Genomic DNA, 14,838 nt, shown 5'->3' with positions numbered 1-14,838 from the left:
CAAATTATTTTTAATTATGCAGCAAAAGGCAGCCTTTCCACCATGCTCCAGATTTTGAGCACAGTGGTTTTTTGTTGTTGTTTTGCAGGAAAGATTCTTTGGGAGGGAACCGAACATGAGTGACAAAATAAGAGCAATCAAAGATAACTTACAAGCATTTGGCTCATGGCTCAGTACCCTGATTCATATAACAGAGCAGCTAAACTTCACATGCTCTCTTATTGACCCAAACATCTTTCTAGTAGTAGTATTTATTTTAATAAAAGTACAAGGAAGTACTAAATCTCACTAATCTGCAGTTTGGATTGCTAAAAACAATGCAACAGCTTGTACAATATTCTGCACCAGATATTGCTGTTATGCGTTCATACTGTTTTGTCACTTTTAATGATCAGATTAATATCAGGAAGAGCCAGATAAGTCAAATTTTGTCTCTTCCCCATGGGGAAAAATATAAGACTAAGGGAGACGTAATATTCAAGGCATCAATCAATCAACTGCAAAAGCTACGCGATAACTACTGCAATCCTATATTCGTTTGGGATTTTGTCCTGCTGCTCAGTAGGACTTACTTCTCATTAACGTGCATAGGACTAGGCTCTAAGAGCTGTAGCTAGTGTTACGCCTCCTACACGTGACATGTCTTCATTAGGAGTGAAGATCTTAAGTGTTCAGCATACTATAGAACAGCTAGACATGTCTCTTCCATCATGAATTATTGGAGAAGAATACAGAACAGCCTCTCTTAATTACCGCAGGTTTCTTCGTGTATTTAAGTCTCAGACATCTGCAAAACAGAAATAGTAGCAGCCATTTGGATGTTCCTTCTTAATAGGTCTGTGTGGGGGCCTTGGAAATTCTGATGGGCCTGGCTCTTGTGACATAGAGCTGGAACTGCAGCTGCTGCTTCTGCTACTACTTCCAGCTACTGGTACTCTGACTCTGTCCTCAGCCAAGGGGGACCCAGGACTCAGGTACCCCGCTGTGGTTTGAGTAGCTACAGTAGCAAATGCGGCTGGGCCGGCATTATTTTTAACATAGACATTTTTGATCGCCACTAATGTATGCGCCATGATGTTGAGGCTGTTGTTGAGATCTTGCATGCCTTGCTGCAGCAGCCGAAGATTGTGGTTGATACTATCAAATCCAGACTGAATGACATGCAGCTGGTTCTGCTGGATCTGCAATAGATCTTCTTCCGTAATTTCAATTGGATCTGGCTGGGGCTGAGTTTTTGTTTTGGCTTTTACTTTTCCACAAGGGCCTCCATTCGGAATCCCCAAAAAAGGAAGCTGTTCCTGGCTGGGAGGAACCACAGCCATGTCCTCAGAGCTTTCTTCTGGCTCCACTACCTTCACCACTATCTCTTCTTTTAGATTTATCTTCTCTAGACACGGTTGGTGGGATGGACCAGGATCTTCTGTAAAACCTAATAAAGAACAAGAGAAAGGAGCAAGAGGAAAGTTTAGATTTCATTACCTTTGTGGACTCAACATCGAACTGCAGCCGCATAAAATGTTGCATGTACTGCCCTCGAGATGACGTTATTTACTAAATTTCCTCAGCTTCCACTGAGATTCAACCTTCAGTTGGCAGGTAACATTAAATATGCCACTAGTGGGGGAAAAAATCAATCTTGAAGGCTGGGAGAAGAAGAATCCTTTTAAATTAGAGGTATGCAATTGGATACTGCCAACCCCATAAAATGCCAAATATTTCCAGTAACAGATTTGCAATATCGAATATACTTAAAGCACTCCTGATATTTCCTGATTCAGATATTCCACTACTGATTAATATCAGAAATATCAAAATTTGGGTCAGGAGGCTTTCAACAGGCAGCGCGTCAACCCTTTACACTTTAAAGGGCCGCTGTTTCAGTGGGCAGTAGACCTGGCCTCTGCATTCCTTTAGGCGCTTCAAAAATTGTTTTAACCTAGTTTTGTAATCCCAGAAAAAGCATCATCATTTTCACTCAATTGTTCGAGTATCCATATTTTTCCTAATATTAATTAAAACAAATCTTTCCCAGCACGATTTTCCAGTACCTCTAATATTTAATGAAAAACAATCATGACCTTCACAGGTTACCAAAATGGAATTAAAATGACAATTTTTGAAGTCTGCACCCTTGTTTTTAAAAAAAAAAACTTTCCCACTGTCTATTTATCTGGCAAGCAAGAACCCTTGCCCTGCACAAACCCAGTAGTGAGATTTTTAACACACAAACTAAGCAATTTTCAGACCTCATTTATACTAGCAGTATACCAGCGACAGAACAGCAGTATCTGGGAACTTATAAGCTACTGAAAACTGTGTTTGTACATCTATAATTGCACGTTTTGACTACAAGTAACATTTAACATTGACCCTATCCCTCACCATACATAACAGTCTGGCTTGTTCTCTTTCCAATCAATTGGGTGCAAGTCTAATTTGTTTTCTAGCATTTAAAAAAAAGTTTATTCTAAACAATTTGTAAACGTGCCAGTTCGATTTTTTATGTATAACATGAATTCAAATATTCGCTTGATATAAACTAAGAATATTACAGCAAGCAACAACATTGTAAACCACATATCTTGTCTATAGCAGCCATAGTATTCTGAAATCCCTAAGAATGACCATGTACTTTCTAAAATGCAATGAGTACCATTTTCCTTAAGTTTTTCAAGGTTTTCAGAAGCAATTGCCAAGCAGAACTCTTATCCATGGGATGAAGGAATAAGCAACATAAACAAAGCATGGGCTCAATTTCTGCAGAATAACATGCCTTACGGTGGGCTGGACTTGGCCTGGACAGATAATGGATTCAAATGGGATAACTCCATGTGTGCCACCCTGAGATTGTTGGAGGGTACAGATGTGACCAGATTTTTATGTTACGTGACACAGGATCCAACCAATTGTCCACACTGATTTTCCATAGATCAGTGGGTCTAAATACGAGAAGACTGAAGCCCCCCGCCAAGACTTTTTTGGGGTACTGTGGGAGCATTTCCGATCCTGTACTCAAGTGGCAAACCTGTCCCTAGAAACACCCTTGATAAGCCCTTTAAAGTTCTAATTGTACTGTTGCGGCAGTAGCAATTGTACCTAGCAACAAATAGGGTAGGCATTATAAGAAGAACATGTTTGAAGTGAAAAAGCTGCTAAGTGACTGACAAAAAGCCAAGAACTGCTAAAAAGACTATTTATAAGCATTCCCAAGATGGGCAAGGTGCCTCATTCTGAGCTTCAACTGATACAGAGATCAGGTTTTTTTAAAAAAACAACAACCTAGTACTTGAACCCAGAATGATACGTTTCTACCTGCTACAATGCCCGCTGAAAGTAAAATGATCTTTCTGCTTTCTCTCCCCTTAACATTCACATCAAGTCATTTCGGCAAGGGAATGGTGGTCCGTAATGTCCCTCGTGAAGATGGGCATCTCTCAATAAGAAGGTAACACTTGGAAGTAACTAATTCATAATCAAACCCAACCCCGGCACGTGGCACTTTTGCAGCGCAATCCTTGTCAGTGGAGTAAGGGACTTTGACATTTCCCTAAAGCGAGATCCTACACCTGAGCAAAGTGTTTTTTTTTAAATTATTATTATTTAAAGGGAGCCCCAAAAGAGAAGGGCACGGAAGGTCCTGCACAGAAACCCACAGGCACCACGCGCCGTGGGATCGTTTGTGAAAGAAAGGCGTAGGAGCGCGCTCTCGTCTTTTACTCGAGAGCTTTTGGCAAGACGATGCCATTTATGCACGGGAGGTTTTGCCGCGCTCTAGAGGCTCATTTTCCCCATCCGAGTGGTCCAAACTCTACACGCGGGCTTGTGGCGGAGTTCGGAGAATCTGGACGGGGGACACGTGCCTCTAGAGCGCGGCAGATGCAGGGCAAAGCCTCCCGCGCGCACACGGCCCCCGCGGCAAGCGTCCCCCGTCCGGGGTGCCCCGAGCGCGACGGGGAGCCCCTCCGCCGCGCCTGGCCTCCGCGCCACTCACCCGCGTCCGTCGCGGAAGCCCCCGGCAGGTCCAGCGTGTCGATGCCTCCCGCGATGGGCAGGGCGTCGCTGCGGGCGGGCAGGCCGGCGGGGTAGGCGCGGAGGTGGTCGGGCGGCGAGGCGTCGTCCGGGGGCAGGAGGAGGCCGAGCGCGGCCGGGTGGGGCAGGGGCGCTGCGGGGCCTGCCTGGGTGACGCGGCAGAGCTTGCTCCGGTCGCGGCGCTTGAGGTCCCGCCAGCGCTTCTTGAGGTCCTCCACGTCGCGGGGGCAGGCGGCCACCGGGTTCACCCTGTGCCGGATCAGCTCCCAGACTCGGCGCTTCTGGCCCGGGGAGGCCCGGCCGGGCCCGGCGGCGAACAGCACCTGCTCGTGCCTCAGCACCTGCTCGATCAGCACCTCCGTCTCCGCCTCGTTGAAATTGGCCTTGCGCCGCTTGGGCGAGTCTTCGGCCATCCCGAGCGCCCGGCGGGGGGCCGGGAGAGGGGCGAGAAGGAGCCCGCCGAGGGCGCCGCGGACGCCGCCGCGCCAGCCGGCTCTAGGCCGAACCCCGGGCCCTGGTCGGGAAGCAAATACCGCGCATGAGAGGAAAAGACGCGCAAAGCCCGGCGCAGGCGCCCCGCTTGTTGACATGGGGGGAGGGAGGGAGGGACTGCGCGCTCGCTCACTCGCTCGCGCTCCCCGCGGCCCCGCCTCCCTCCCTCCCTCCCTCGCGGCCTGACGCCGGCCCACAAGCCCCGCCTACTCAAAGCCCCGGAGCTGCTCGACGAGGAATCCCCGCAGCCTGGCCCCGCCCATTCGGCCCGCGAAAGCGCGACCGCTCCCCCTCCCCTCGCGATTGTGCGTTCCAATCCCCGCCCCTTTCGTCCCGGTGGAGGGAGGCTGAGCGTTCCCCGTTCACGCCCATTCTGGATCGCTGCCAAAAATTGCGCATGCGTGTGCGGGCGGCGCTTCACTTTCCATACCCGCCTTCAGAAGCGAGGCGCGCTTTCCCCCCTCCCCTCCCCTCCCCTCCCCTCCCCTCCCCTCCCCTCCCCTCCCCTCCCCTCCCCTCCCCTCCCCTCCCGGCTTTCTGTCTGCCCTCTATGGCTGCCCCTCCCCTCCCGCGTGCCGCGCTCTAACCCGGAGTCAGAAAGACGTCAGAGCCCGCCCCCTTCGCTTCTCTTCGGGGCTGGCCCTGCTGCTTTGGGCGGCGTGTCTCGTGCGCCTGCGCAGAGGCCGTGGTCCGGGCGGCCGTTCTAGGAGGTGGGGATGGAGGCTGTGTTGGAGCTGGTGCTGCGGGAGGAGGTGGCCGCCAGCGCTGTGGTGAGGTGGCTCGAGGCGAGCCGGAGCTCCTGCCCTGTGGAGGTAACGCGCAGCACACATACACACACACACGCAACCCGCAATTATAGCGTTGTCGTTTTTTCTCTTGGGGCGGGAACTTTCGAGGGCAACCAAGTTGCTCCGCCACCCTCAAAATCTTGTGGCGGGAGAGAAGTGGTCACTTCTGCGCTGCATTGGAGCCCCCCCTTCTGGCTCCGTGGTAGGGTACTGCCTGGGGGGGGGGCGCAAGACCTTGGAGTGTTGTAGTCTTTAGGCCTAGATTGTGTGGGCTCCTGAGAGCTTTCTGGAATGCAATACAGAGGACACACACCCTCTATGGTGGGAGACTGCCCCTGAACTTCGGAGCCCACCCCCCTCCCCCGACTTTCTAAAAGCACAAGCTTCACTGTCAGCTGGGACGGGGGGGGGGCGAGGCAGAAATGAATATCCGCTTCAAAAACACCACCCGATCTTGTGCATACTTATTCAATAGTAAGCACTACTGAGACGACGGAACTTGCGTTCGAGTTTGAGGGTGTAGGATTGCACCTTTAGTTTAATCGGGCTGTATGTTTGTTCTTGCTTTTCGCACAAGTAGGGGTGACTAAGCCTTGACCTGGATGGCCCAGGCTAGCCTGATCTCCTCAGATCTCAGAAGCTAAGCAGGGTCAGCCCTGGTTAGTATTTGGATGGGAGACCACCAAGGAATATCAGGGTTGCTATACAGAGGAAGGCACTGGCAAACCACCTCTGTTAGTCTCTTGCCATGAAAACCCCAAAAGGGGTCGCCATAAGTCGGCTGCGACCTGATGGCACTTAACACCCGCAGAAGTGACTAAAATGCCGTTTGGAGGAGCCGTGTCGGAAGGTGGATGTATACCTAATTTGCTTTCCCTCCAAACCATGCAGCCTTTATGTGCTTTGGGGGCGGGGGTCACCTGTGATGTAGCACGGTGATGGTGTCCAGGATTTCTAGGTGGCAATTAAACTGCTGACGTTTGTGTGAAACGCTGTAATATGTTATGGTGAGAAGCTGAGAAATTTATTTGTATGTGGCCTTCACAAAACATCATCCACAAAGTAATACAATAATTTAAAAAAGACATGTACAAGAAAATAAAATCTAGTAGGGTTAACATGGATACGAAGCACCAAAAACAACATCATTTGTGGGGTTCTGCTCTAGAGCTAACTATCTTAGCTCTTATTTTCCTTGCTGCCAGAGCAAACAATGATGTTCTATGAGAAATATACTCATTGGAGTCAGACAGCAAGAATATGATTTTCTCCTTTTCTGAGTGGAGGTTTGTACCCACTAGTAGCCCTATGTCATGGTGCAGCAGTCTAAATTTAATTCTTCCATCAAATTTCAATACTTGAGAAAAAAATTAACGTAACTGTTTTCACACATGTTTAAATTTAGTTTTGTATTGGTTATTTCTATAAACAATGAAAAAGTTAATTGACTAGGAAGTGTATGATTTGAAAATGTTCTTCTGGTTATATACTGTATTCACAAGTACTGCATTCCTGATTTAAGTATACAAGATAAACACAAAGCAGTTTAAATCATTCTCTTCATTTTGTTCTCCCAACAGCCCTGTGAGGTTGGTTAGGCTGAGAAGTGGGTGGCTGGCCCAAGATTCCCTACCAAGCCTCCATGGCAGAGTAAAGATTTGAATTTGGGTCTCACAGATCCTAGCTTAACACTTTAACCATTGCACCATCCTGGTTTGAGGTTTCCACAGCCTCTCTGGGATATGCTGGAAATGTGAGACAGATAACATCTGCATATTGGTGACAATCCAGCCCAAATCTCCAGATGTCCTCCCCCAGTCGTTACATTACTTTAAAAGCATGAGAGACGAGATGAAACCTTGTGGGACCCCAGAAACCGAGGGGCCAATCAGCATTCCCATCTCCTGAAACCTTCATTCATGTTCATAAGTTGAAGGATGAGCATGTGAATGAGGCCATGATGGTATGGTTGGTCTTATTAGGACCTACAATTATATTGCTTCGTAGTTATGGGGACAGAGTTGGAATCTTGGCATTTTGCCAGTCTGGTCTTTGTTAACATGGTTCATTGTTGCTGGTGAGCAACTATTTTAGTTTAGGGAGCTATCCATAAACACTGCAGTGGCTATTTATTTATTAAAAATATTTATAGACTGCCTTTTTTCTCATATTGGCTGATTTCAGTTTTAATGTTTAGAAATAGTATTTTTGTCCAGGGTCATACTTCCAACCCCCAACCCCCCTCCCCCCGCCAAACCTAGTATGGCTATCTGTTTCTGTAAATATCTGGCTAAAAATAAATCAGAATATACTTCTTGCTTGTGTTTTGTGCAGGAAACCCAAGTTCACCCCAAGCTTGCTGTGCTCTATTTACTTCGCAAAGACTTTGTGCCTTTTTTGTTGAATTACTTAAGGGAACAGACCAGTCGGATATTGACCAATGGGCCTTCTACTCCTGCTAAAACTCCAAAGTCCAAGGTCCTTGGAAGTTCTGTTGGCTGTAGGAACCAAAGGACAGGATCTGAAAGGAGAACTCACAGCACCGCCGGTTCTAGTAGCAGCCGAGTGAAGCTCTTTTGCGATGCACCTAATGGCAGCTTGTCTCCTGTCAGTACCGCCGTTTCTGCTTCAGAGTCTCATGGGTCTGTTTATACCGGATCAAGTTTATTGGGTTCCTGCAGCGATTTTCCAAATGTGGATCCCAGCAGCAGCCCAAGCTTTGGTTCCGGCTCCATGTTTCATCGCAGTGAGAGACGCTCAAGTCAAAAAGCGAGTTTGGGGAATTTCCTTGTTGCTGGCCCCCAAAGACGAGGCAGAAGAAAAGGCAACAGTTCTTCAAGCGCTTCTGGCCAACTAGTGGTACAAGAGCTGGGATGGAACTTAAATGACGAAGGGAAGAGTGACAGGTCATCTTCGGGTATATCGGGGCAGAGGAAACAGAATGAAGAGGGTCCTGTCTCTACTAGTTCTCTTGGTCAACTGAACCTAAATGACCTAGAACAGTTTCCACCCATGAATGCTGCTGGAACGACAAAGTAGGTGCTAATGTGAAACTCACATTTCCTTTTTGTATTTTTAACAAGAAAACAATTTTTTAAAAGAATGTGATGTTAATGTATGTTTATTTTTATGTTGTTTTTTAAATTATTTATATGCTGCCTTAGTGAATAAACTGAAATCAGAACTTTGAGCTCTGATGATAGAACTCATCTATGTCACATTATTTTGCCATGGGTTGAATTTCCTAGTTGTTTGTCGTTGTCCCCCACCCACATTTCACAAATCCTTGAGTGTAATTCCTTTTTCTGAATTTTCATTTTTTTATCTTCATATGCTTCACATAACTGAAGGTTTGCATAAGCCAAAACGAACTTCTACTCTTTCATATTTTAGCTTGTTTTTTCCTTGTTGGGTATGTTTCTAAACATAGACCAGTTTATTTTACATGTTGCAGAAGGTGTAGGGATTTGAAGCAAGCAAGAGGATTTCAGAGTTATATGTGTCTACAGTATAAAGTAACTGTAATAAGCAAAGGCTGGATTTTGACTTCTGGTAGTGTGCTCGTCCATAGCACTAGTTCTCTGGGAGTCTCCCAGGGAAATCCAAGAAACGCTATATTTTGGAGTGTTTCAACGCTCCAACCCGATTCTAATTAGTGAATTGGGAAGCAGGAATACCCCTGCAACCCGAAGAAAGCGGTGTGACTCCCACACTCTCCGAGGGAGCTTTTATAAGTCCCCCGGAGGTCTGGATGCTGTCCCGCTGGGAAAAGGGGAAAATCATCGCCGTCAGCGCTTCTTTGGCATCAGGCTTGGACTTCCTCTACCTATTACCGGCCAATTAACCATCTTAAAGAAAATAATACCTCACCTCCTGAAATATGAGTGAGTGACAACTCTTTTGATTTCACCTTCATAAAGACTTGTTAACCGATTGATAAAACCACCACCGAAAACCGCGTCTTCTTACCTTCCGAACAAGAATTTTCCTTGGCAAATAACTTATCAGATAAAGTGGCAGAGATTCTATCAATTTTATCTGTGGGTAGACTAAACAATTTGACTCTTGAAAGACATGGCAAACTACCAGTTGGATTTAGCATTGCCGGTGGAGGAAGAGAGCTAAAGCCCTCCTATGTAATGGCTGCGGTTTGTTTTGGCTTGTGAGAATTTCTCAGTCAAGTTCTTCTTAAGACGAGGTACCGGAAATGCCTCTAGAAAAATGGCATACTCCAATCAGAAAGCCTTGGAGGAGGGACGGGAAGAGACGGACACCTCGTAGGACCGGAAGTGCGTCATCTCCGTGCAACACTCAGATAGCTCCCATGCTATAAAATCATAGTGAAGGTGACGACGGAAGGTCCGCGATTCCAAGATACTGGCGAACTTCCTGTTTCCTGATTAAAAGCCGATCTAGAGCATCCAGAAAACTTTATGGTACCTTGGTCTTTTAAACCTTAATTATTCTTTGAAATAAGCAATTTTAACCAGTAATTTTTACTGTGCCACACTTGCCAAAAGATATTATACTACCCACACTCTAGAGACTCATTTCACTGAACCTGCCAAAATCATATAAAAATAAACGTCTAATGCCAAATGTCAGCACCTCGCCAAAGGTCAGGATCCATTCATACTGTTTCACCTGCATTGTCTAAACCCACTCAAGAAGTCGTCATGGATAAGAAAATTACGGAGATGTTTGCCAAACAAAATGAATCAAATACTAAACAGTATGATCAGCTGTCCAAACAACAAGAGCAGCTATCAAAACAGATGGACCAACTAACTACAATGCTGAATACTTTTACCCAATCCATCACTCAAAAACTGGATACAATGACAGGAGAAATTAAAGATGTGAAGACCCACGTCACTACAATTCAAGTGGAAATGAAAACATTGGATACATCAGTTTAAAAAGTTACAGAAGAACAGAAGGACATAAAGAAAATAGAAAGTCATGAAAAACAGATTGATGCAATACATTCCCAGGATGAATCCACTAAAGATCAGCTGGTAATGATGGATATGAGAGTCAGAGAGACTAATCTTCGCATACGCAATCTGCCTGAAGAATATGGAGCTGATAGAGGAATTTTAATAAAGACATTAGCTGGCTTAACCCAAATGGAAGAACAGGCCTTAGAGCATGCAATAAATAGGATTTACAGGATTCCTTTACCAGCAAGCCTAAAGAAATCTAAGCCAAGAGATGTTATGATCACCTTCTATGACATCAGAATGAAGGACGCTATTATGCAGTTACATTATGATTCTCCAATGTCTATAGGTGGAGTCCATCTTATAATTTTAAAAGACATCCCTCGACATCTGATGTCAAAGAGAAATATCTACAAAGATTTCATGGCAACGTTAAGAAAAAATGGAATAAAATACCGCTGGATATTACCACAAGGCCTAACTGTTTTGTACAAAGGGGTTAGAATCACTATCAACTCATTAGCTGACGTTGGAAAATTTATGAGAAAGTACAGAAAAGACCTAGGGGGTTCCTCTCCTGGAGAGAGAGAAGAAGAACAAGAAGAAGATGATCTCTCTTTACAGGGAGCAGTTGGAGGACAAGCATCATAAGATTGCTTTAGCCATGATGTTTGTTTTTTACATAAGTAATCTCATGGAATGTGAATGGACTGAAGGAAAAAATTAAAAGGGAAAGGATTTTTAAACTTTTGCATAAACAAAAATATACATTAATATGTCTACAAGAAACTCATATAGCCAGAAAAGATAAAAAATACTTGGAAAGGAAAAACCAGAGGAGTGGCTATATATGCACAACCTAACTTGGCTCCAGAACTTGTATACAAGGATGAAGAAGGCAGAATTGTGATAATCAGAATAAAAATAATGGGACAAAAAACATTGATTGCTGGGATTTATTCACCAAATGAAGGAAAGGCAGTATTTTACAAACAACTACATGAACGTTTGCTCCAATACGCTGAAGAACAGGTCTTATTGATGGGAGATTTTAATGGAGTCATATCACCTACCTTGGACAAGAAATCTAAAGCTAAAGATGATAAAGAGGGATGTCTCCAAAAACTTTTTTTCAAATGATGAGTGATTTTGAACTTCAGGACATCGGGAGAACAATGAATATTACAGCTAAAGAATTTACCTTTTATTCAGCAAGACATGATTCATACTCAAGAATAGATATGAGTTGGGCAAGCAAGTCTATTTTTACACAACTACGTAAAGTACACATTATAACAAGAACTTTTTCTGACCACAACCCAATTTTTTTTGAGTGGAATAATAGACAAGCATTTAGATGGAGGCTAAATGACAGACTCTTGAAAGATGAGAAAATTCAAACAGAATTGCACGCGCTTATTAAAGACTTTTTTGAAATAAACATGAATGGAGAAACTACCTTAAATACAGTTTGGGACACTTTTAAAGCAGTGATTAGAGGATTTATGATCCAAAAACACACAGCATGGAAAAAACAACAGTTACAATCAACTAACAGTATACTTTGGGATTTACAAAAAATAGAACAAGACCTTATTGAATCTCAAGAAATCCAAAGAAATACTATTTTACAGAAAATAAATGTCCTTAAATACCAGCTAAATATGGTAGTTTCAGAAGATATGAACAAGTCATTGAAATGTGCAAAGCAAAAATATTTTGAGCATGCAAACCATCCAGGTAAATTTTTGGCAACCCAGCTAAGAGACTCGTTTCAAAAAAAGATCATAGCCAAAATACAAACACAAAAAGGACCAATTTATACTACGACAGATATTCAGAAAGAATTTGTATTTTTCTATTCTAAACTATATCATAAGGATGAGATCTCGAATAAGAAGATGGAAAACTTCCTTCAATCTATTAATCTTAAGAAGTTATCATCAGCTCAAAAGGATTCCTTGGAAGCACCAACCTCCTTGGAAGAGTTAGAAGAAGCTCTGGTTAAGCAAAAAAGAGATAAAACCCCTGGTCCAGATGGAATAACAGCCTTGTTTTACCAAACATTTAAATTACATCTGCTGAATCCATTGTTGATGGTTTGCAATACAATACTGGATACTGGCTTGATTCCTGAAACATGGACATATGCTTTTATCTCATTGATTCATAAAGTTGGAAGAGATCCTGAGAAGGTTACAAATTACAGACCTATCTCTTTTCAATGTGGATTACAAGATATATACCTCTGTTTTGTCAACTAGAATTAAACAACTGATTAAAGACTTGATTCATGAAGACCAAGCAGGCTTTGTTCCGGGAAGACAAATTAAAGATAACCTTAGAGTACTTTTAGATGCTTTAGAGTACTATGAACATAATATTCAGCATAAAGCTGCTTTTATCTTTTTGGATGCAGAAAAGGCATTTTATATGGTCTCTTGGGACTTTATGAAAAAGGTTTTGGACAATATGAATTTTGGCGAAAAAATTAAAAGAGGTATAAATGCAATATACACAAAACAACAAGCGAAAATATTAGTAAATGAATCAATGTCAGAAAATTGCAATATACAAAAAGGGACAAGACAAGGATGCTCACTTTCACCTTTGCTTTTTATTCTGGTCTTGGAAACGTTATGCTGTGAAATACGAGAATCAGAAGACATCCATGGTCTAAAGATAAAGAAACATGAGTTTAAACTGAGAGCATTAGCGGATGATCTTCTGTTGATTTTGGATGATCCTACTCACTCTGCTAATACTTTGAAAGGTATATTGGACTCTTACAGTGAGGTTTCAGGATTTAAAATTAATCAAGAGAAAATGCAAACAATCTTTAATAAATCTTACTATAGCAGAACAACATGATTTTATTGACAAGACAGGATGGGAAAATGCAAAAAAAATAAAATACTTGGGAATCTGGATTTCTATCAAAAATAAGGATTTGTTTACAAACAATTATGTCAAGTTATGGGAAACAATAAAAAAGGATATGCTGATATGGTCAAATAAAAAACTTTCTTTGTTTGGACGTATTTCGACCATACAAATGAACATTTTACCGAGATTATTGTTTCTGTTTCAAAATCTACCTATAATATCCCAAGTAAAACACTTTGATGCTTGGAAAAAAGATTTAATAAACTTCATCTGGCAAGGGAAAAAACCAAGAATTGCCTACAAGTACTTGGTAGGCTCTAAAGATAGGGGTGGTTTTGCACTTCCTAATTTTAAACTATATGCTGAAGCAGCTGCCTTGGTATGGCTTAAAGATTGGATGGAATTGTCCAATACACGTTTATTAGACTTAGAGGGTTTTGACAATAGAAGTGGATGGCATGGGTATTTATGGTATGGTAAAATTAAGACTCACGCATCATTTCAGCAACACATGGTTAAATCATCTTTATTTAAAACAAAGTCCAGATATAAACATTTGCTGGAAACAAAAACCCCATTATGGATTTCATCACAAGAAATGTTGACGTTGAAACCATTAAGACCAGCCCAATTTATTACTTATCAAGATCTTTTAAAGTGGGAAGGAGTACACTGCTCACTTAAAGAACATGAAGAAGTTAAAGACAATCTAACTTGGTTCCAATATTATCAAATAAAATCGTTTTTTCTTCAAGATCAAAAAGTGGGATTTTCAAAAAATTAATAGACCTTTCAAAAACTTATATTGGATACAAATGAACACTTAGTATCGAAAATCTACAAGTTATTGTTGGAACTTTATTGTGAGCAAGAAAGAATTAAACCCACTATGATTAATTGGGCACAAATGTTGGGTCACGATATACAACTTCATAAATGGGAAAGACTTTGGTCTTGAGATATGAAATCCATATTCTCTCAATCATTAAGAGAAAATATTTACAAAATGATGTACTGTTGGTATCTGACACCGAAAAAACTGGCAAAGACTTACAAAACAATGTCCCCACAATGTTGAAAGTGTAAAAAAGAAATTGGTTCATTTCATCACATGTGGTGGACTTGTGAAAAAGCTAAAAAATTCTGGGACATGATATATAATGAAATGAGGCTGATTTTACAGAATAATATCCCAAAGATACCTGAAATGATGCTATTAAGATACCTGAAATGATGATACCAGACACTATAATTACCCAAAGATCATTTTTGATGTATGCCACTACTGCAGCAAGATTGACATATGCAGCTAAATGGAAACTGACTGAAATACCAGATAAAAAAGACTGGATACAGAAAATGATGGACCTGATGGAAATGGCGAAACTTACAGCTTTAATGAATCAAAAAGATAATACGCAATTTTCGGAAGAATGGGAGGCATGGAAAACGTATTGTGAAACTGAATTTCAAATGGGGTCATTTAGAGGGTATTCATTAAACTAATCTTTTTATACATATAAGTAAAAATAGTTTTTTATCATGTTAAATTTATAATAAGGGCAAAATGTTACGTTATAATTGGTTTATTAAGTAATTAATATATTAGTGAATGCGATGGTATGTAAGATTAGTAACTATTTACAAAAGAGAAATAATTTTATTTCTAGATGGAAGGAGGTGGAGGGAGGTCAAACGCA

The 14,838-nt window shown here is 42.4% G+C and overlaps 2 protein-coding genes across 2 annotated transcripts in view; one reads left to right on the top strand and one right to left on the bottom strand.

The window, feature by feature from the left end:
- Positions 1–586: 586 nt before the first annotated feature.
- Positions 587–4,452, bottom strand: LOC130479189 (myb-related transcription factor, partner of profilin-like). Its single transcript, XM_056851540.1, has 2 exons — positions 3,992–4,452; positions 587–1,429 (listed from the first exon to the last, which is right to left on the bottom strand). The coding sequence occupies exons 1-2, from the start codon at positions 4,440–4,442 to the stop codon at positions 780–782; spliced, it is 1,101 nt and encodes a 366-aa protein (XP_056707518.1). The 5' UTR covers positions 4,443–4,452; the 3' UTR covers positions 587–779.
- Positions 4,453–5,208: 756 nt separating this feature from the next.
- The window catches only part of CDAN1 (codanin 1), a 46,413-nt gene continuing 36,783 nt past the window's right edge, over positions 5,209–14,838 (top strand). Inside the window, exons 1-2 of the mRNA XM_056851700.1 lie at positions 5,209–5,333; positions 7,644–8,344. Coding sequence (XP_056707678.1) covers positions 5,238–5,333; positions 7,644–8,344 — 797 coding nt within the window. The 5' untranslated portion in view covers positions 5,209–5,237. The remainder of the gene's footprint in view (positions 5,334–7,643; positions 8,345–14,838) is intronic.

The sequence above is a fragment of the Euleptes europaea genome, chromosome 6 (genome assembly GCF_029931775.1).
Source record: "Euleptes europaea isolate rEulEur1 chromosome 6, rEulEur1.hap1, whole genome shotgun sequence".
Taxonomy (NCBI): domain Eukaryota; kingdom Metazoa; phylum Chordata; class Lepidosauria; order Squamata; family Sphaerodactylidae; genus Euleptes; species Euleptes europaea.
This window is presented reverse-complemented; position numbering and strand designations above follow the sequence as displayed.